Genomic DNA, 24,600 nt, shown 5'->3' on the forward strand with positions numbered 1-24,600 from the left:
TTCTGCTATCCAATGATTTCTACGATGTCACAGATCCGCTCCATGGGGAGGACATGTGTCATAATCTTACTCCAAGGGGGGGGGGACACGGAAATATATGATTTGAATTATAAGACAATAAACTAAGATTATAATCGTTCAACCATGAGTACGATTTCTTCGTATAGTAGGTCTTACCTTGTGTTGGCGAATATTGCAGCCTATTTTGCTCCGTGGAGGGGGGTGGATGTACAGTAAAAAGGGAGTTAATAATTAAAATGGTTGGATTAAATAAAATAATTGAACAATTAAAGTATTTGAGGTTATGATTTAACGGTATGTAGTTGTAGGTTAGGTTGACCAGCCTTTGTTTAACCGGACTATCGGTATTATTTAATTCAGGGTATCCAAGTAGAATGACTGGTGTATGGATGGAACAGATTGAAAAAATTAATTTGCTCAATAGAGGGTTTGGCGGTCTACAAAGGTAGCCGAAGTAAGGGATCTGAATTTCTGACTTAACACTGTAGGTGGTTATATTATATTGAGATGGAATTAAATCCAATTTAATAATAAAATGCAGTTCAACTTGAATCTGCTGAATATAAATTATGCTGTCACTAGGATCAGACGGAGATAGTAATTTTGGAGTGAACTTTTTCTCCAAATGATGACTAATATATTTAGAATCCAATAATTGTGCCGTGGTTGGGAAAGATATTAGACCGCATGAAACAACAGACAGAATGGCAAATCCATGCGAACCAGGTCTCTGATAAGTACTATAGGTTGTAAGAAGGCAAAATGCTGAACCAAAATAGTAAATATTTCGAGTACCGAGTTTAATTCTAACGTTGTCTATACGATCTATTACCTCTCCTTGCGACGTTGATCGGCTGATAATGCAGGAATCACTTCACCTCGGTGTGGTAGGCTAGTGGGAGTCGATTTATTATTTGATTCTGCGGGATATTCCCAATAAAAAGATTTATTACTTGATAAGAAAATCGACCACCATTTACCACCAGAAGGAATACTAGTCTAATAATAGATACTATTCTCGATAATGTCTGACTATTGCAAAACAGGATGTGTCCTGCACGATCAATATGTGTCAGTCGAGGAAGAACGAACTTGGAGGTGTAATGAAGTAAACCCAGTTTAATGAAACGGTAATATGGATATATTATGAAAGATATACTTTTACAGCAAATGTTGAATAAAATAATGAACAGATTTTACAAATTATGATTTTTAATCGATATAGAATGAATATTGGTTGATAGCGGATCTGAATCTTTAAATTATGAATATTATGTAAAAATTCGGTACTCTTTGATTGAACAAAATGAAAATGGATAATAGCCCTTGGAAAGGGTCATAAACTGCACTAGTTAAATAGGCAAAAATAAGTTAATACAAAATTATAATTCAGAAAATGGAATAAATGAATAATTAAAATTATTCTCAGGGTGTGGTTTCGCCTAAGGAAATTAGACCTTTTGGCTAAGTACAGCGTGAATATTTAAATTTATTTAATACTATAAAAATCAATTATGATAACTTTTGTACCCTTAAAACTATAGTCATGACTTTTCTTAAATGGACGAATTTGTACGCTGTGCAATTTTCGTAGATTTATGGGGATACCCTTTTATATATTCGAATAACTTACGTAAACTTTTGTTTCCGTTTTTGGTTTTCGAAATATATTCGGCCGTAGAATATATCGTTCCGGCTGGATCCTTCCGCGTGGCGAAAAACGTTGAACAGACTTCACTAATATAATTTCGGGGTTTATTTAAATGAAATTGAAAGTCTTAATATCACAATTGTTATAGGAACTTTGGAACAACTTTTTTTAAAACAGAAAGACAAAGATTGAATTACATTAAACAGAAATTAAAGCTTTTGAACAATTAAATATGTGGACTAGGTCTGCATCCTACCGATGATTCTTGCAAAATGGCCTCGAGTCTTCCTCTTCTAATTTTCACTTGCGTTTCTTCTTCGAATTTATCTTGCCAAATTTACATATTAATTCGGGATTGGTCAGATTCTGTGACGTAACCAATACGCTGAATGGATGGTGTCAATGTGTCCAACTTTAAAGCTTTTAAATAGGGCGAAATTCCTGATTTTAAGTTGTTCCAAATTATCATTTAGCTCATATAATTATAATAATACACAAATAAATAATAGAATTCGTCTATGATGATATGCATTTGTAATTAGCTTCGACGGATAGCTAATGATTATAGAACATAGACATGCTTTTATAACATAGAGTAGACATAATATAAGAATATATATGCTTGTAATAATAACGAACATAATAATAAATAAATATTTCTTCCTTTTTTTGTTTATATGGTTTTTTATATGCTAGAATATCGACCCTCAATCGTCATATACTGGCTAAGCTAATCTGTCTTCATATTTCTAACAAGTATATTTTTATGATAGTTCATTAAATAAATATTCAGGCCTATTCGGCATAGAAATAAAAATATAAAAATGAAAAAGTTAACATTATATAATTTTTATGATCGATTATTAGTCGAACCGCCTTCTCAATTTGCTACTTGTTAACAAGTTAGCTTTGGTCTGTTTTAGGGTTATGTTTTTGTTTCAAAACTAACCTTCAAATATTGTATTACTGATCAAATTAATAAACATACAAACATATATGCCTTTTTCCGTTGACGAATTTTTGAAAGGTATATAATTACTGATTTATTTATTTCATACTTTGTAGGTTAGATAACAGTCGTCTATCTACCTCAGATAAGATTGGAGTGTTTTTCGGTGATAGAATTTATTTCGTTCTCATAACGGCCTATGAATAAATCTATTATATAGTTTGAGGGCTGCACAATCTTTGGTACATCACAACGAGTAGAACTTCCATTTTTCGATGATCATTCTCAGACTTTCACCTCTCGACAATGAATTAATTATTATTATCAAACGATAATCCCAATTAAATTCTGTAATTCACCCCGAAGACTTCTGCTACTGCAAATATTGACAACAGGGTTAACAGCTAGATGGAAACTCGATCAATTTCGATCTTTTGACAATGATATTTTAGACTGTGACGAGTGGAATGACTAGAAAATATTCAAACTTGGATTGTTTCAAAGAACTATAGAAAAGTTATACAGTGAAGTGGATTGATGAGAAAATGAAGAAGTTGATGAATTCCATCTACTTTTAAAAATACAAAAAAGCAAGTAAATAAAATGAACAGAATATTAGAAATACTACTCGTATATGAAATTCACTGCAGGTATAAGGAAGATATAATTTGGTGTTCGGAAATTATCCTCCTCAACTTTGGGAATAAGTACATGGAGAAAAACATGGGACCTATAGTACAATAAGTACTATGCATACTATTTATTTATTGGATAATGTAAACAATACAGTAGTCGAAAAAGAAAAAAACATGCTATTGCCCAAAACCTCTTCAATTTCCTAATATTGTCTTAAATTGTCCAAATATCATGTATGTTATGTTCATTTCAATTTTCACACTAAATCATCTATCCGAATATACTGTCTTAAATTGTCCAAATATCATGTATGTTATGTTCAATTCAATTTTCACACTAAATCATCTATCTGAATATACAAATCAGAATAAAACAAACAATTTTAAATTGAGATAGATTAATAATAAAACTTCCGTAAGCCATACTATGTTTGGTACTACAGGATTACAAGTATGTATTACATGAGAAACCATTTGGAAAGGTTTCCTCCCTTTTTCCAGCACATCTCATAATTTTAGCAGTATTTCTTGTTTTTATTGTGTTATATCCATTGTAACTGCTATTGTGATTCAAACAAGTAAGATGACAAATAAAAATGTTCTATGATACTTGTACTAAAAATGGCGGCTGATTGAAGTTTTAGTTTTTAGGGAAATTAGGAGTTGTAACTTGAATATTTTAAATGTGTACACCCATTGTGTGGTACGTAATTTTAAAGGCCTTTTCAAAACAAGAAAGATGCATCAATAAAAATGTTCTATGATAGGCCTACTTATATTCAAAATGGCGGCTGATTGAACTTTATCAATCATGTCTTTAAAAACTAAAATTTCAATCAGCTGCCATGTTTGATAAAAGTATCATAGAACATTCTTATTTGTATTATCATTCTTGTTTTGAAAAGACCTTTAAAATTATGTACCACACAATGGGTGTTCACATTTAGAATATTCAAGTTACAACCCCTAATTTCCATAAAGACTAAAACCTCAATCAGCCTACTTATATTCAAAATGGCGGCTGGTTGTACTTTATCAATTGTTTCTTTAAAAACTAAAATTTCAATCAGCTGCCATGTTTGATAAAAGTATCATAGAACATTTTTATTTGTATCATCTTTCTAGTTCTGAAAAGACCTTTAAAATAAATGTACCACACAATGGGTGCTCACATTTTAAAATATTTAAGTTACAACCCCTAATTTCCATAAAAACTAAAACCTCAATCAGCCTACTTATATTCAAAATGGCGGCTGGTTGAACTTTATCAATCATTTCTTTAAAAATTAAAGTTCCAATCAGCTGCCATGTTTGATAAAAGTATCATAGAACATTTTTATTTGTATCAACTTTTTTGCCTTTTAAATGATATACCAAACAATGTGTGTTTACATTTAAAATATTTGAGTTACAACCTATTATTAGGGGTTGAAATTCAGTAGTACGTCGAAAGTTAGAGTATTCGACCAATAACTTATCCTGAAAGTACAGTATTATATCTACAAGTCTCCAACTTTTTGATGGGTTCCCATACATATGACTCCCTCTGTACAAAAGAAGTGCACGTGTTGAAAGAATGCCATCAGAATCAGTAACAAATAATTGAAAACCGGCAAATGAAAGAGAAGGTGGAATAGAATTCAGGAAAGCTTATTGTGGCAGAAAGAGAAGCAATGGGGTTTTCATTACTGGGGCGCGTGCGGGTGTGTGCGTGCGGGCGTTCAAGTTCAAGTGGACGGAAAAAGCTCATTTCGCTTTCTCGGCTCGGACGCGCTGCTCCACTCGTGAAGCATAGGCCTACACAACAGCTGTAGTCTGAGTGCGATTCGCTTTCAACTGACAGTCTCCTGTTGAATATGAATAACATCAATAGTAATGATTCAACCAATGCTGACAGCCTAAGGAAGATGTAGAAAAAGAAGAAGAAGAAGAAACAGAAGAAGGAGAACAACAACAAGATGAAGAGTAAGAAGAAAGAAGAGTAGGAGAAGATGATGAATAAGGGGAGTAAGAAGATGTTTTAGAAAAACAAGAAGATAATAATGATGATGATTGAGAGAGAAAAACAAGAACAAGAAGAGAATGGAGGAGTGGGAGGAGGAGGAGAAGAAGGTGAACAAGAAGGAATGACGAGGAGGAGGAGGAGGAGGAGGAGAAGGACAATGAGGAGCAAGAAGAGGCGGAGGACGAGGGAGAGGAAAAGAAGAAAAAGAAGAAGAAAAGTATATAAAATGAAGTAACTAGGTAGGAGGAGGGAAGGAATGGTGTGGAAAAGAATGTGTGAAAAGGGAGAAAAGAGGAGTTGGGTAGGGGATGAATATTGATAAAATAAGGGAAAAAGATTAAGGTAATGTAGTTCAGAGAACTAGAAGATTTAATTGCACATGAGATGATGAGAGGTCGAAATAATAGTGGAGGAAGAAATTTTGAGAGAGTGAAAGAAGGAGGGAGAAACGAACAGAGTGGACAGGAGAAAACGATTGGATAAGAAATGAAAAAGGATTTAAATGACTTTGACCGAAAGGGGAGAAGTGTAATTGGAGAAAGAAGTGAGGAAAACGATCAGAGCGAGGTAAAAATGAAGGAGAATGTATGGATAAAGGTCGGAAGGGGCGAAAAACAACAGACTTGAATGGGCGAATAACGCATGAAAACCAAATTAAAGAGGGAAAAAACAGGAGAAAAAATCGGTAGGTGAGAGAGCGGCTCCAGATAATATGTGCGAATGTTTGAGGGAAAAAGGAAATAGAGGATAGATTGGGAGAAGTAGGAAGGTGACAAGGAGAAAAAAGTGTGCATTAGACAAGAGACCGAGGACTCGACGGTTAAATGGTATTTACAAAAGGCAATTGTCCCTCATTTAAAAGTGAGATTATCAGATGAGAGGGGTTCAAATAGCGAAGGTTCAAGGAATTCAAGTCGTGGAATGATGGTGAAGAAAAGGGAAAATGTTAAGGTATGGAAAAGAATTCGATAAAAAAGAGTGAGAGATAGGGAAAGAGTACGATAATAATATAGATCTCAATATTATTAAATTATTTTAGAAATTATTAATTGTGCACTCTTCATACTTTTCCAAATACACACAACTAGTTTCGAGCACTTATGCCATTTCAAAGTGTAAAAATTGTAATTTTTTGTCTCTTGATCATAAGAGACCGACAAATCATCGATATTCAGTTTATTTAATTTTTTCAAATATTCAATTGATACAAGTTACATTGACAGTGTGACAGCCACAATAATGCTTTTACTGCAAGCGGTCAACAAAAAATTGTCTGTATTGAAGACAGTTGGTTCGGCTAAGACAGAGCTCAATAATGATAGATGAGCTAAGCCAATCACATGGCTTCATACAGAATCCTACCCTTTGCGTAAGCTGGCAGTTTTATAGAGATTGATAATCTTATAATAACCGAAACTTATGAATGAATGATGAGAACCGAATGAATGAATGAAATTAGTTCTTCGAAATGTTCTTATTAATAATAGTATTAGTGGTTGCGACGTTTTCCATCTATGAGTATCTACCATCAACTCAGAAATTGTTTCACTTTGATACAAATCTTTCACTCAATAGCAAATTTTGATGTAGTATTATCCATCATAACGAATGAAGCAGAATAAGAAATAGTCATTGTTGAGAAATTTTCGACCACTTTAAATGTTTCATATGAAGGTGCGTATATAGCCTACTTATGCGCCAAAAAACGCGCATTTCACTTTTCATCAGCTGATGCTATTCTTATTATATCTATATATTTTTTTGCTGAGTGTGATGCCCACATGAACTCTAGTCTTGTGCGTGGGTAATGAGGCGGTGGATAATGAGAGATGAATAGACCTACAGTTTTTGGTGGGTTTCGAACTACCGGGAAGCGATTTTACAACTCATGAATCATATTCAGAGGATTTAGCTCAAGCGGTCAACGGGAGTAGAGCATGCGCATGATTCGTAACTACTTATCCAGGCGATAGCTTATCAGCCCCGCGCAATTCGTACATAAAATTAAGATACAGTTATAATGAGCATAGCATCAGCTGATGAAAAGTGGAAAGCATGTGTTCGTGTCGCACAAGTCTGTACCCACCTTAACAGAACCAGGTTCCATGGCATAACATGTCAAATTCTTAGTAGTCTGCAGTCAAAACATGGTTTTCAATCTGGTTCTGTGAAAAGTCAGTGGTTAATAATTTTTATTTCTTTTATCCACTCCGTTATTATTATTATTATTGTTATTATTATTTTTGTCATGTTTTATCCACTCTCTATAATTTGAGCATAGCTCCACGGCAATTGAATAATTCAACTACATCTAGCTTTCCCAGCCCTGAGGTCACAACAATTTCAAAAAAAAAAACAGAAACCTTAATACTTATTTTTTTCATTCACTTTCCTTCAGTTTTTGACCAAGTTGAATCTTCTGTTTGTGAAACTGTTTCACAAAAACAAAACTGTCTGTACTTGTGAATTCACAATTCCCAATTCAAGTCAAAATCATTGATTTCTTTCCCGTTCCTTTCAAGTACCCATTATTTTATTGTGTTTTAATAATCATTAGCCCTAAAAAACAGAGTGAATATGAAAAATAGATTACAGATTATTTAATCTAATTTTTTTCTGTTGTCAGGTTCCGTTGGATGTGCACCTTGACCAGTTTGCTAGAAGAGGGCGTCGGATGATCGTGTGTGCGCGTAAGTTGTCAGTGTGCATGTGTGCGTGTGTCGAAGGCGGAGGGCATTCTAGTGTTCCGCTATTCTGAAAATGTTCTGTTCGAATCTCTTCAATCAAACGTCGGTCAGCAAATTCTAGCAAATGTTGCGCCGGGGCTCGGGTCGTTTAGTGGCGGCAGGCGCGTTGCTGCTGACCGTGGTCGTCTGCGTCTATTTCACCGGCCTCGGCTCGTCAGGGGGCCTTGACCAGCCGCCCCCGGACGCAGGGGGTGTCGCCGCCCCCTACAGGAGCACGTCGGTGGTCAGTGATGAGGCGGCGCCGGCGGTTAGTGAGGGTAGCGTCGCGACGCCCGCGGCAGAACAGCGGTGCTTGGCGGAACCGGATTTCACGGTCGCCCGTGACGTGTGTCCGTACATCCATACCGCTGCCGCCGATGTGAAGACCATCGAGCAATTCAACAAGTTCGACTTCCAGGTAAGAAACCCTCTTTTCGTGATTAATTCACATTATAGTAGGTTATTTTTTATAGTAGGAAAATCAAATCAAGGAAAGTAATGATACAAGTTGTGCAGGTTTCTAGCTAGATCTACCCTCTTCGAATGTCTGACAAGCATGTTCGTCAACATGTAAACAAACGTTTCATTACATAATTGATTTGTACAACCAATGCTATTTATTTATCTATTACGGTAGGAAGATGAAATCAAGGATAGTAGAGGTACAAGTTCTGCAGGTCTCTAGCTGGGACTACACTCTTCGAATGTCCCACAAACATGTTCGTCAACATATAAAAAAAAACTTTTCATTCCGTAATTGATTTATACAACCAAGGCATTGAATTAAATTTTGGAACAAAATTAATTTTGACCAGCGCCTTCTTATTCAATTCAATATCGCGATGCTTGTTATTCAATAAATAATATTCTAGAATAAGAATAGAGGAACAGTACCCATGTTGAGGTGCCCTATTTCTAAATTAGAACTATACCAAATTAGTATATCTCATTGAAGAACCAAGTATTCCTAGAAAATAATACTTATTAAACCACATTCAAATTATTCAATCCACTCTATATATGCTTTGAATAGATGATTATATCACTACATCTCTGCTTAGATTTCAAAAGTAATGAAACAATCAATCAATGAAGTAATGAATTTCTGATGCAACTCAGCAAACATGATATTTATAAAAATTAACTCACTTCAAAGTAGAACCATCCACCAGAAATTGAATAGTAAGGCATGGAAAGAAACAGAGTTATTTTTTAAGATAATAGCTATCTCAATCATGAGATACACGATACAGTCAGTATTGAAGTATATGGAAAAACCATGGAACAGGACTGGTGACTATATTAGGATTAGGCAATGTTGTTCAAGGATTCAATATTATTCTATTAGATGAAGATTTACAATAGATTTATTGGATGAGGCAAACCAATAAATGATCAGGGAAGGAGAAACAGACGATTTCTCAAAACATTTATTTCTTTGTCTCATAAATAGTCAAAATAATGGATATGAATCTCCAAATTCAATCAACACCCAATCATTTATCGTGAAAAGTTCAAATAATCGAAATTTAACTATCAATTTGAAATCTATATAGGTTGTCAAATCACCTACTCTTCTTCTATCTGGAAAGCTGAACCATTGAACACATAATATTCTAGCTCTCGTTCAACAATCTAATCTCTGTAATTCAATAAAATGTGTGGTCGTTTTGTAACCTGCCACTATCAGTCAAATGTGAACCGAATCAAGGAGGCATCCGCTGTTTGCTGGCGATGGCACTCTAGATTGAACATTTCCTCCATTGTTACGGCCGTTGTGATTCGTCCAAATGGCAGAGCCAACTCCTGCTTCCAATCCCCTCATTATTTCGATTTACGACTATTTAATCAGACTAATGTAGTTGGCCATACATTGTTAACAACCTATATTTAGCTGCCCGCCTCTATTGATCGCCCGTTAACTGACGTTTATAAAATTGTAATGCTTCAGTCAACAACAAACTAACCGGCACAAGGATAATTTAATTTAGTGGGTGACTCGATTCGCCTTGACTCTACTTGACTCGACCCAATCTATCCTATAACTTTTCAAACAATTCATTTCTTTTTTCATGACTCGATCGATTGTAATCTTGTTGAATAATTTGTTCGTTCACTACTCGAGTGATTGATAATTAGTGGTCGACTTGGTTTATTATGGAGTAGTAGTGGGCCACCCTATAATCAAGATTGGTTTTTTGGATTGTTTTTCGTATCTCGATTAACTGGCTATTAACCACTTTGTAACTATTTTTGTCAGCTACTACGTATGATTGGTTCAATAGTCGAGGCTGAATAAATTCCAGTTTTGCAGTCTATTTTCCTCGTGTTAGGAAACGAGAGGAAGATTACGATTAGTATATAATTCTTTACCAACTCCACTAACAAATTATTTTTATAGTGATATTTTATATAAATAGTTTTTTAAAAGTTTATAAAACTAACTATAAAGTATATAAACTATATAAACTATAAAGTATATAAAACTATATAAATAGTTTTTATAGTGTTTTTTAAAAGGAACATTCTTGGAAACCGTTTTCTGACAGAAAATTCATATGTTTCGATTTGCTCCCTGTATACCATCAGATTACCTGAGTGCTCAAGCTTTTTGAATAATTGTTTCTTTGATTACCGACAACACTTTACACTTTAATTTCAGCGAATCATCAAAAACGTCTTCTCAATATTTTCCGAGTCATGCATTTGATCTAATTCAAATAGTACTCGCAAATGGGAATGAATTTTGGGTTATAGTCAAATAATGAGTAGAAAAAGCGTCGAACTCCAAAAAGTCGTAAATTCAATACATTATTCATAATTTATTTATGAGTTGAAGCCTAAACAACTGCAATGGTTTATAGAAGAAGTAAGTTCGACCAAAATTAATACAGTACTAGCCGTCAGGCTTGCTTCGCTCGCCATATCTGTCTCTATCCGTCTGGATTGGATCCCTTGACTGGATCGTCCAAAAATGAGATTAGCGGGCTCGCTTCGCTCGCCTGCATTTTCATTTGAGCGTGCTTCATTCCATCAGGAAGTCAAAGTACTGAGAAAACGCAGAAAAGCTGAGAAAAACGTTGGAAAAACGCTGATTTTGGGCGTATCTTTGATGAAATATTAAAGTCACCTCATCTCAAAATTTTTAGACGCTAAACCTCTGTACCAAATTTGAACATTTTCTGTCTATTACTTGATGAAAGAACTGAGAAAACGCAAAAAACCGCTAATTTTGGGCGTATCTTTGGCGTTATTTCAAATTCCTTCTAACACAACATTATTACACCCCAGCTGAGCTTCTGTAGTAAATTTGAACATTTTCTGTTCATTTGCTCTCGATAAAGCTGAGAAAGCGCAAAAAAATGCTGGAAAACGCAGATTTTTAGCGTTATTTCAAATTCCTTCTACAACATTACTACAGCCTAGCTTAGTTTCTGTACTAAATTTAAACATTTTCTGTTCATTTGTTCTCGATAAAGCTGAGAAAACGCTGGAAAAACGCAGATTTTGGGCGTATCTTTGGAACTTTTTCCAAATCCGTTTTTAGTGCGCCTCTAAAGGGCCAACTGTACATCCCTACCAAATTTGAACGTTTTTGGCTGGTAGATTTTCAGTTCTGCGAGTGAGTGAGTGAGTCAGTCAGTGAGTGAGTGCCATTTCGCTTTTATATACAGTATATAGATTTTATCCGAATTTTTATAACATGGTATTAAACTCCATTGGAATAGTTTTCTGAACATTTAATAACATTTGCATTTCAATAACAGAGGCCGACTTCTACTAAATATTATAGAGGCTTTGAAATAATTAAAGTAACACATGATAACATTATTATCCACAGAGAATCGAATTATTATCGCTCAGATTCATTTCAACCAATACAATATTGTGAATTTGACAGTACTGTATAAGTAGATGGTCACACAAGAAAAGTAGCATGAATGCAGTTTGATCAAGCTACTGTACTGGCATTCCAATTGTACCTGTCCTCGTTTGAACCGAGCTCCACTATTATTCTTCTAAGTTTTCGCTGGTTCTACTTTTCAAAGCAGGCTTTACTCTTTCTCTGTACTTGGTTTTCGATGGTCTCTTTCTTGTATTTACTTACTTCATACTTTCCATTCTCTCCTTTCTCTTAGTTATTCCAAATTGATTTTCTTCTCATATCATTGTACAGTTCAATAATTATTTTCTTAGTTTATGTTATGTAAATTCATCTAAAACTTTGCTGTATTGTAAGCTATTGTATAAGTGTATCAATCAATCAATCTAGAGTCTAGAAAATAGCGGAATTATGTTCAGATGCGATTTAATGATCCCCATAGATCATTACTGATATTTATCAGATGAATATCAAATGCGATTAGACCGCCGAAGGTATGTCTTTCATAGGAAGGTAAGGACCGCCATTCAACGTATGACTTTCAATCGCGGCCCGAAAAGTCGATATTTCAATAAGTCGATACATCGATAAATACAAGTCAATACATATTATCAATATTGTTTGATGATGTTTGTTGAAGGGAAATGAGAGGTTAGGTTGCGGGATTCGATATACAACCATTAAGTAAACTCAAGGAATGAATTGGTGTTCTGAGGAAGAGGAGGAGTAGTAGGAGCATGAGTAGGCGGAGGAGGAGTAGAAGGATGAGAAGAAGGAGAAGAAGATTAAGAAGAAGGAGAGGAAGAAGAAGATGCCGCCACGAAACGCCGCCACATGGAGACGACATTCTTTTCTCCGTTTAGCCTCAGTCGCGTCCCGCGTTCCGCGACCAATTACGGCAGTAGTCCGACCAGAACAGACAGCCTGCAGTCACTCGCAGACCTTTTCCGTCCCGCATCCAAATTGATCTACCCCATCTCTAATCTCTGGAACAATCTATTGTCGCAGTTCCGTAAATAGAAATCTAAAGAGTTATAATCAGAGTTGAATATCTAAGCTTCTCGATTCTAAATCGACCTATCTCTATTCTATCTCTGATCTCTGGATATTGTTTTGTATGTCCATAAATAGATATCTGACGAGATGAGTACAAGCTTCAAGATTATGAGCGATAATCTCAGAACAATATAGTGAGATCCACTTTATATAGTTTGCACTTGATTAATATTGGTGTTGCTGTCCTTGTCTTCCATTAGACAAAGCAGACAGCTCTATCCTTTTCTAGATCCGCAAAGTTGTCCGATTGTTTCTGGTCCATGAAGAAATATAATTAATTACCAAAATATCAATTATTATAAGTATTAATTTCAAAATTATTACAAAATATTTATCCTTGACGAATAAAATATAAATTTTACAGCATTTAATTTGGATTTTCGTTTAATAATAATTAAAATATAAATTGTTTATTGCTAACAAGAATGAACAATAATGAATTGTCATCATTGAGACTAAACATTTTGATCATTCTAAATATTTCCTCATGACCAAAAAACAATCTGGCAAAGTTGGGAAACGCAGTAAGGAGCAGTAAGGATAGAGCAACCTCACTTGTCTAATGACAGACAAGGATAGCAACGCCAATGTTTATCCGGTGCTGACTTTATAACTTGTATCTCACTATACAAACAAATCGAAAAATGGAATCGCTAGTTGTGAGCCTGGCAGCCCATAGCAATATATTATTGGAGCGACATTGTGAGTGAATATATTAGTTACTGTTTACAAAATAATCAATTCTACTGGCTTTTTGGATAGGAATAGCATTTACATGTATTACTTGATTAGATTTTCAACATACTCAATTATCAACACCAACCAACTCACTGTATGAAGCTGGATATTATGGTAGCTTATACTGCATACCGTCACAATGCAAACAGATACAGTTTATAATCTCATGAATTTCAAATATTGTAGGCTACTAGCAATAATATCCACACCTCCTCATAACATTCAACGTAAAATTTAATTAGAGCAATTATTTACTAGGTACTATCATAGTGAACTAATCCAATCAAATCCTCACGTGTGTACTGTATGTAAACATAATGTAGGATTTGGAAGCTCACACAGGTTCAGTGCAACAACATTACAATATTGTTTCATCGATAATACACAACGTTGCAAGCTATGTCATCAAACGGGTTGCTGTGATGAAATAATAATAATGATGGACTAGTTAGCTACATACATGATAGTCATTCCGCAGTTAAATGCAGGTTACATCTCAATATAACCCACATTAACCCCAAATCGAATCGAGCGCACATGAAAATGTAATAAAGGTGATTAAAGTTTATACTCTGGATTACATACCGGTCAGGTTATGCGACTTGCATGATATAATATGCAACCATGTCGTCTCTCTCAAAGCTTCTAGTTGATCAAATTACTATCATCCGACGTAGTGTGTGTTTGGCTGTCAGGCTTCAGCTTTGTGCATAATTAATCAGCCATTTCAACTTTGTGATAAACGAATTGCAGGCCGTTCAAAGATATGTCGTTGGAATCCTTGGAAAGTGATATCATATTTGTTTGACATTAATTTGATTACAATTTGGCAATTGGACTAACACTACTGATGCTGATGAGTGAAACGGATAAATGACAAATTAATGCAACACAAGTGAGATAAGAAATTGTAACGTACTATTCTTTTCAAGAATTTACGATTGTAAATTGTGAGTGTGTTCGTGAAAAGTTCGTACCAGTTCATGTAATTAGTACTAGTTAATAGGCCTTATGTGGTTGGACGGATCAGAAAATGGTCAACTCAAATATTTGTCATTTAAGAGTAGAAATTTTATAAAACCAGATACTATTGATACAAAGATTAAAAGAAATTTTGCTTCAAGAAAGATCTTTGCTAGAAAGGAGAAGTTCCTGCAATGAATGGACTACTAAATTATTTGACACTTGGAAATTACAATTTTGTTGTGGAATACTTTGATAATAATTTTAGATATTATTATACTGAAAATTCTTTTAAGCTGAAAAATTATGTTTATAAATCTCAAACTTTTTCAAGATTTGTTAGTGAAGTCCTATTGATTATCTCTACATTGGTGCCTACTATTTATTCTTAAGGATTACAAGGAATTTTATTGTAATTAGATGTACACAAAACAGAGAGTATAATCAAATATAAGTTATGAGGCACACAGTATGTTGGATCTAGTTTATCCTAGTTATCGTCGTTCCTATGAAGTTGAGTTCAATAATCCTAACTGCTAGACAAAACTGGCAATCCAGAAATCACTTACGAAGTTAACTAGTCCTAATCTGGAAAGTTAAACTTTCCATGGCGTAACTTAGAGAACGTCTACTTCACCGATGCTCTCTCTCTCTCTCTCTCTCTCTCTCTCTCCTCTCTCTCTCTCTCTCTCTCTCTCTCTCTCTATCTATCTATCTATCTATCTATCTCTTTCATTACTCGTAAAATCCTCCACGAGATTTCATTGCATACGAGTATTGTTCTCTCAATATGGGCACAAGCTGTAGGCCTATGGCAGAAAAATGCCTCTTTTCTACTGAGTTAAGCCGAGGCAGGTTATGGCTCTATGTGTGGTCGCCTCGAGCTATACATGGATTGACACTACTCTGAAGTGACTATGTATTATATATTTATTACATCAAGTTGGATGCATGAAAGTGTATTGTATCGGAGCTGTGATAGATAGGCCTACATGCATGTGAACTATGTGTGAAACCAAGGTCTATAGTAAGAGGTCTGAATACGCGGCCATATTGAGGAGTCTTGTTTTGAGTTATGCGTACTTGCTGTGTGAACCTGACTTAGCCTGTGAGACAAGAATTGTAGGAAATTATATTATGCTTCCTTAAATTCAGATTGATGACTAAATTAGGAGCTGAGACATCAACGATCTACGAAACTATTGCAGAATGAAACTTCTGGGGGGGGGGTATTTTAGGAGAAGCAAGAGGGGTAGGAGTGGGGACTTATGGTCTTGTCTCAATAGGTTTCGATGAGAAAAAATATACACATTGTATCACCTAATCACCTTTTCATTTCGAAAAATGGATTTGGATTCATATGAGGGTCAAATATGTTGAAGCGACTAAGTAATTTCTCATTCCAAATAGGATCCCAATGTAACCTACTGTCAAATTATTTTTGTTGGAGAGATATTTAGCTGTTTCCACGATTTTCATAGGACACCTATTTCATAGGATAACTCTGTATAGTTAAGAGTTGCGGGTTTCAAAGATTAGGTATACATCAACTGAGACATCAACGTCTCATCAGTTCTCGAGTGAGTTGGGGCCTGAGTTCTCCAACTCTGGATGTCACTAGTATTTTTCTACGGTTATATGTACACGATTAAATGAGAGGGGAGGCTGTGTTTGTTTTAGTATAGAACTGTCCAGAAATATTGAAGTTTCCAAACTCTCGCTGTAGTTTAATCTCTAACAGAAAGGAAGATTGAAAAGGAAAACTGAATTCTGCTGGGAAAAACTGAAATTCCATTTTATTTTCGCTTGGAAAATTCACTCGAAGTTAATTCCTTCATATCGGAGTAGCCCACATAATACCAACAGATACGACCACTACGCTATGGTGAAGAACCTGCTGTTTTTTGCATAACTTTTCTCTCCCTTATCCAGCGTTTTTTTCTGTTCAAATTCAAGGAAGAAAATCGTATTGCATTCAGAGCCGGCCGTTGAATATTTCACGAAACAAACGTTTGTTAGTATATGCAGGCAGTCACACACAAAAAAAACACACGTTAAAGTCATTCCAACTCTCATGTTCTATAATCTTTGTAAACGGTGAATTTGGAGAATAACTGTGAATTCGCTTATTCTGAGCATGCTCTGAGCCGCTTAGGAATAATGCTCTTCTATTCTGTCTCTGTATTCAACGCATTTTCGTGGACTAAACAACACTCATCTATTCATTTCATGTTGAGAATGAGGTAAGCAGATGTGCAGATTCTATTAGTGAGGATTAGAAGCACATTTATGGTCTTGGATGAGGGATTCAGAGTTGAAAATGGGAATGCATTTCTATGTTTTTATTGCGTCATAGTTTCAGACTGTATAACTGTATGTATGTGAGTTCGCTCTGAAAATGTATTTTCAACCAGAAAAAGTGAGTTTCTGTTGCCCAGAAAGTCATACAGAAGGTTGAACCTGAAAGGAATGATGTTGTTTTAACACAGAACCACAAAAAGGCGGTGGAATTTCAACTACTTTAATGTAGAATTGAAAGTATAAAAATATTTTTCTATTATGATTTTCAGGAATCAAAGGTGAAGTTTTGAAATTCTCTCTGCACATAATTATTATCATTAAATAAATGAAATTCTAAAGGGTGCGGATGTGCTACGATTCATCAAATCACAAAGATTGCGCTCGGCTGGTCATGTTGAGAGAATGGCGGACCAACGAATGCCAAAAGCAATTTATAAGGATGGAGGGTAGAAGACGACAAGGGAGGCCACGCAATCGATGGAGTGATGAAGTGGAGGATGATCTCCGGAGAATGAGAGTTGTGGCATGGAGACGAAAGGCATGTGACCGTGATGTGTGGAGGGCTCTAGTGCTAGAGGCTAAAGCTCACATCGAACTGTAATGCCAGAAGAAGAAGAAGAAGAAGAAGAAGAAGAAGAAGAAGAAGAAATAATTATTGTATTGATTTTTCTCCCAATCAATGACATGAATAAATAACTTTCTAATTATCTAAAAACATTAAAATAGTTGAATAACTAGTTCGGTTTACACCATCTTCAGGTTCTAAAATAAAATAAAATTCAATAACTGTTTACAAATTGATATAAAACGAACATATGTTTAAATTCATATGACTAATTATTTTTGGTAGAAGTTATTAAATTCAAATTTTAATTTTAAGTATTATTTATTCACTTTTAATTTTATCAAAAATAGGATTATTTAAGTCAAATGGATTATATTTATCAAAAATATAAAAAAATAAAAATTAAATAGGAATAATTTGATAAAATAATCCAATGTGACTTAAATAATCCTATTTTTGATAAAATTAAAAGTTAATATATTTAAAATTAAAATATAAATTTAAATTTAATAACTTCTACAAAAATAATTAGTCATATGAATTTAACAACTGTTCGTTTTATATCAATTGTAAACAGTTATTGAATTTTATTTTATTTTAGAACCTGAGATGGTTGTGCCGAGCACTATTTTTAATTCAGGCCTTTTCCCAAGTTATAATAGTAAATTTAATACGCAATAGACTAGAGCCATTATTGTAAGTGAGTTAGCGAAATAAATTATTTTCTCTCTCTATTATGAACGGCCATGACTTCGAGTTTCCCATGATAGATATTTAAAAATTGTGGCTCCGAGTCGTCGAGGAATGTAGATTATGGAATTATCTCTAAAACTTAGCCTTCCTGTCGCCACATAGAGTGCGATAAGTTGGAAAACAGCAAGCATTGAAATCATAACAAACTACCGATTTTGCAGTTACTATTTGGTCCAAAGGCTCTAGAAGCCACGCGACGATTGGTCAAATTGATTCCTTCGCCCAATAAGAGACCTGTTTCTAAATACAGTAGTGGGGGGATTCCCCAGTGAGAGACCAGATTACGTTTCGGAGGACACTTTGCTAGGAGCACTACGAGAGTAAAGATGTAGTCATTATGTTTCGCCCTTTTGGGCAAGTTTATAAGTTTATATTATTAGTTAATGTAGGACTAGCTTTATTTTTATTAAAGTTTAAATTTTCTAGTAGTGCCATGTCCTGAAAAGTTTAATTTTGTTTCTTCATCATGTACGAATAATTGTTTCTTCAAATAACCGCTAAGGTACATAAAATAAGGTTTAAATATAATTTAGGGAATTTAATTATTGAAACTTCAATCAAAGAGTATTTTATCAACAAAGCCTGTTAATTTTCAAGTTAATAATATTGATTGAGAATAATCCTTTTGATTTTATTAGTGATGGAAGATACTTATAAATTTTTTCTAAAGAAGTATAGAAAGTTTTCAGTTATGTTACATTTGAGTTATTGTTTCTGGAGATATATTATCGTAGAGTATTGCTGAAAGTCAGGAAGATAGCCTTTAAATTGGAATGAAATTTTTAAGATTATGTTCATATTGAGTTTATGACATTTTATAATTTATATTTTTCAGACTCTGTTTTCTTATGTCATTAAGGCTTTCGAATGATTTAGTAAATTTTTATGATAGAAATCTTAATAGACGAAGAAGAAAGTTTTTCTTTTCCAGGAAATTAATGTTAATGAATGTTCAAATTTTAATACAATTTAAATTATTTTCTATGTGTCTACTAATTTTATTTAATTAAAGGTAAAAACTATCTACAAGATGAATCTTATAAGGCAAACATTATTTTACCTTAAAGTGAAATTTCAATATTTTTTTCTTTTATTGTGTTATAAAGTGTCTTGTTTTATTGGTGATAAATTCATAATTCTAGTTGATACTCGTTTTGGACTTGTATTTGTAGGTAAATCAAATCATAAACTCTGGAATGTTCATTTTTAATTAAGGTTCTGAGCAGTTTTGGGCGAATGCCCGTTATTTACACTTGGATTGCGTCCTAAAGTTCATAAATAATAAATAAAATAAATGTTGACTAGCGCACAAGTTTCCAACAATACTAGCCGAGCTACTATATGAAAAATTATATTTGATTTCGCAAACCAAACGAAAAATATCATATAAGTTAGCATCATTTCAATCTGAATTATTCCTCTTCTAAGAGTATTATATCAATTTATATAAAAGTTAACATCATATTAATGAAGTATTCATTTTCTAAAAGCATTATATTAATTTATTACGGGTGTTTTCATAAATGCTGCATTGTATATTAATGACACTCTGGCAAGTAAATTTGTTTTAAATCTGTTAATTTTGAGAATTAAATCAGAACGTCAAGATAAAATCTAAATTGAATAACAGAATAAACTCCTGTTTTAGCTTTTGATGAATTGTAGGAAGAGTTAGAAATTAATGCTGTAATACATTTATTTACAGCGGTTCATGTGTATCCCCAAACCAACTTCTTGTACTACCACCCCTTTGGTTCCGCAACTTTATGTAACACCGCTTCAAGACACCCGTTCAGACGACAGGTCTAGGGACGTAAGAGGACGTCGCCGTCAAGCCAAATTCAACCGTAAAAGTTCACCGCCAAAAACAAGGTACTGTAACCCCGACGATAAAGCAACGTACAGACCAACGAAAGTGCAGTGTAGTGAAACAAAGGTTCATTCGAGAATGTCAATCAAAAGTGGGGATTCAAAATTATTATGAAATGGGTTATATGGGTTACTATCGACGAAACTGGGTTCAACGGGCTTTTCTTTCTTGAGTAATTTTATGTTGAAATTAACTTGTTATTTGATGACTGATATTGTTTGGTTTTGTGACGTATTGCTATCTAAAAGGGGGTAGTAATGCGCCCCCGAATCAGATGAAGAATGTCAACAAAGTAACATGAAATTGTTGTTTCTGTTGTTCGATTTTAGTTGCCAATGTTTATTGAAGCTGTTTGTATTTTTCAATTATTTCAAATTGTAGTGTTATTCTATACACCTATAAACCTATTAAATCAGGCATGGCAAGATTAATTGAAGTTTTCTTGACTCTAGCCCGTTCACCTGCATGAATTAGGTATAGACTCAGGTATTTTCTAGATGTGTCGGCCTATTTCTAAATTCTAAATTTTATTCAAAATTATCTTCTTTATCATCTTTTAAAAAGTGCAGGCACATGGTGTAAACCGAAACTAGTTGTTCAACTATTTTAATGTTTTTTAAAGAATAAAGGGTGCTATAAGATTTATTTGTTTATTTATTATATGTATTTATACTTTTACTTTATTTTACAAAAATTACGTCTATGTTTCACAAATCTACGTATTAGCTATTTGAAGCTCACAAAATTAGCGCCAGCACAAGTTCTTTTGAATTGCTCAGCCTATTTCCTCATTCAACAAATGTATAAATCATAGTAGACGTGATTATATTGTTTATTTTTGTTTTAAAGGAACCTTCTAATAATTTAGAACAACATACAATATGGAATTTTTCTCATTAAAAGCTTTAAAGTTGGATCTATTTATACTACTCAATTGGCGCATTTGCTACGTCATGGGATCTGACTAATCCCGAATTAGTATGCAAATTTGGAGGGTAATAATTTCTGAGAAGAAACCCAGGTGGAAATTGGAAGAGAAGAACTCGAGGCCATTTTTGACAAATCATCAGTAGGAAACAGACCTGGTCCACATACTAAATCTTTTAAAGCTTAAATTCCTATCTTAATGTAATTTAATCTTTGTTCTTTCTGTTTTAAAAGTTGTTCTAAAGTTCCTATAATCATAATATATGATATTAATTTTTGCGAATTCATTTAAAAAGTCCCTAAAATTTACATAGTGAGGTCTGATCGACGATTTTCGCCACGCGTGAAGGAACCAGCCGGTACGAAATATTCTACGGCCGAATATATTCCAACTACCAAAACGGAAACAAAAGTCTACGTAAGTTATTCTAATATATCAAAGGGGTTCCCCGCTATTCTACGAAAATTAAAAGTGGAGGATAGTCTCCGGAGAATGGGAGTTGTGGCATGGAGACGAAAGACATGTGACCGTGATGTGTGGAGGGCTCTAGTGCGAGAGGCTAAAGCTCACATCGAGCTGTGATGCCAGAAGAAGAAGAAAGAAGAAGAAGAAGACATAATTATTGTATTGATTCTTCTCCAAATCAATAACATGAATGAATAACTTTCTAATTATCTTAAAAATAACTATTATCCTCTTTATACTTTTCGATGTAAACACTACAATTTTTCAGTCACAATCTCACAAAAATAATAATAGTTATATTCATTTTGACACTTGAAAATGACATGAGTACTGGAACTAGTTGTGTTTATATAGAAAAGTATCAAGAGGGTACTATAATGACTATAGGGTATTATAGTTTAGAATTTGAACTTTAACTTTATTTCCAAAAAACATTACAAACAAAGAAAACGAAAAACAATAAGGGTACTTACTTATTGCATTAGCAAGTGATTTCTATGGAAAGTAAACAGTTCAAGTAGCCCCATTAAAATACTCTATCAGATGTCTCTCTATCCACTTCAACACATTTTAATAAATCTGGTGTGGCGCACTCACAAAACTTTCCTTGCCGTTCTGAAAATTGATCACCTGACGCTAGTGTTCACGCGCATCTCAAGTCTACTGATAAACAAAGATCTGAGCCAGCTGGTGACAGGATAATAACGCTGGAGACATACGAGGTCTGCTATCTCTTCATAGTGAATCATTTAATAGAATCAACAGTTGCCAACAGTTTGCAATTGGATAATCACATTTTCTCGAATTTCGAGCTTATTTTCAATTTTAGGTGAAAATCTTACTGAACATTAATTGTAGAGATTTTCATGCTCAATCTTCTCAACTCAAAATTTTTTGTTTAAATTGTATCTGAAGCCCGATAATTGGGATTCTAAAACAAAACTTTGCATAGATCTGAAATTTTTACAGATATGGGACTTGTGGCAGTTGATAGAGCTTATCAATGACTATTTTAGGTATGAATTTAATCAAAATCGTTGGAGCCGTTTTTGAGAAAATCGCGAAAAACCCTGTTTTTGACAACATTTTCACCATTTTATCCGCCATCTTGAATTGCATCAGATCGAAATTGTTCGTGTCGGATCCTTATATTGTAAGGACCTTTAGTTCCAAATTTCAAGTCATTCCGTTAATTGGGGGATGCGATATCGTGTACACAGATGCACATACACTCATCCACACACACACACACACACACACACACACCACACACACACACACACACACACACACACACACACACACACCACACACACACACACCACACACACACACACACACACACCACACCACACACACACACACACACACCACACACACACACACCACACACACACACACACACACACACACACACACACACCACACACACACACACACCCACATACAGACCAATACCCAAAACCATTTTTTTGGACTCAGGGGACCTTCAAACATATAGAAATTTGGAAATTGGGGTACCTTAATTTTTTCGGAAAGCAATACTTTCCTTACCTATGGTAATAGGGCAAGGAAAGTAAAAAACAACTTAATCAGATCTGTGTACACTTTAACATCACTTGGTAGTTTGTTAAAATCGCGGATCATTTTCATCGCTGATATTCTATGGAAACACGCCAGTTTTATAATTTATTCACATTAACTGATACTAAATTTCATTTTTGTATTTAATAATACTACAATCCAGAATATTTAGATCAAATGAGCAATCATTATAGTAGTATTCATTATGAAGTGTCAGTATTGATTGAATGGCAAGCGTTGGTATCATTTGTAAGAAATGCTGATAGTTTGAGAGTGAATCTCATTCTAGAAGATTCTTTTCGTTTACTTTTTTGAAGATCGAAAGATTCAAAGTGAGTCAGAAAATCAAGGCAGTACAATATCATTCTACTTCATGTAATTAGAAAGGTTATGTAATAAAGTAATTTGTGAGCGAACATGCAATCAGCTAACATCATGACATCAGTGCACCGTCCTTGACTAATAATTATCGATCCAATTACTTGAAATGGCTCTGATTACCTATCTACTGACAGAGTGAGAGGTAGGCGCTTAGCGCCTATTGCGTAATGGAAAGTTATTATGGTACATTACAATGTTCCTAATTGCCGAGAGCTATTTTTACTTATCTGATTCTGATTGTATCCGTGGATGTTTTTGGGATTCTCACCCACTATAATTACTGTGAATACAATAAATTCATTGTAGGTCAACTGTAAATACTCACTTTTATAGATAAGGAGTCAACTGTAAAAATATGTTACTAGGACATAGAAAATGTAATAGAATATGGAAGTGTACTTGTATACTTGTATAGTATATGCCTCTATACTTGTATACTATTGATATTCAACGGAACTAAGACAATTTTAAACAGAATAATGAAACTTGTCTATGAAAAACAGCATTAGGTGCTTAGAACGGCATGAGGAACTACGCCATGCTCAGTTGTTCCAATTCACAATCTTTAGTAATTCATTTACAGTTGTATTATTCACATCTTCGAAATAAGGTGAACTTTTCAGTAGGCTAACATTTTCAGAATAATATGAAAATATAATATAATTTTAAAATTTTGTAGTCTTCTTCCTTTACGGTAGTTGAAAGGTTACTCATCCAATTTCATACTTGACGTCCATCATCAAACTCCTGTGATCTCATTGGCTGGCTATAGCTTGAATCGGCCAATAGGATGACGAGAAAACAATATAGTAATGGCTGCCATTACTAGAAGAAAACAGTGGTCATTTTGAATTCATCATACCACAATTTATTGTTTTCAAAAATGATCTTTCATGATCCTCATTACAATGTTTTGAAATCTTTTATTTATTTTTGATGAAATTTTTTTTTCAAATTCATATCCCAATAAATATTTTAAGAAAACTGTATAGAAAAATGGCATTGTAATGTACTTATATTTGAGATGAATATCCAATCGCAATACACTAATTAATTATTTTTTTCAATATTATCACAATTAATTTTTTGATATGTTTTCAGTTTTGGAATATTTTGATCGATCTAA

General features: G+C 34.1%; 1 protein-coding gene across 1 annotated transcript in view; it reads left to right on the forward strand.

The window, feature by feature from the left end:
* LOC111049528 (alpha-mannosidase 2) overlaps positions 1-24,600 on the forward strand; it is a 303,216-nt gene that overhangs the window by 60,809 nt on the left and 217,807 nt on the right. Inside the window, exon 2 of the mRNA XM_039423362.1 lies at positions 7,888-8,405. Coding sequence (XP_039279296.1) covers positions 8,073-8,405 — 333 coding nt within the window. The 5' untranslated portion in view covers positions 7,888-8,072. The remainder of the gene's footprint in view (positions 1-7,887; positions 8,406-24,600) is intronic.

This window comes from Nilaparvata lugens, chromosome 3 (assembly GCF_014356525.2).
Source record: "Nilaparvata lugens isolate BPH chromosome 3, ASM1435652v1, whole genome shotgun sequence".
Taxonomy (NCBI): Eukaryota; Metazoa; Arthropoda; class Insecta; order Hemiptera; family Delphacidae; genus Nilaparvata; species Nilaparvata lugens.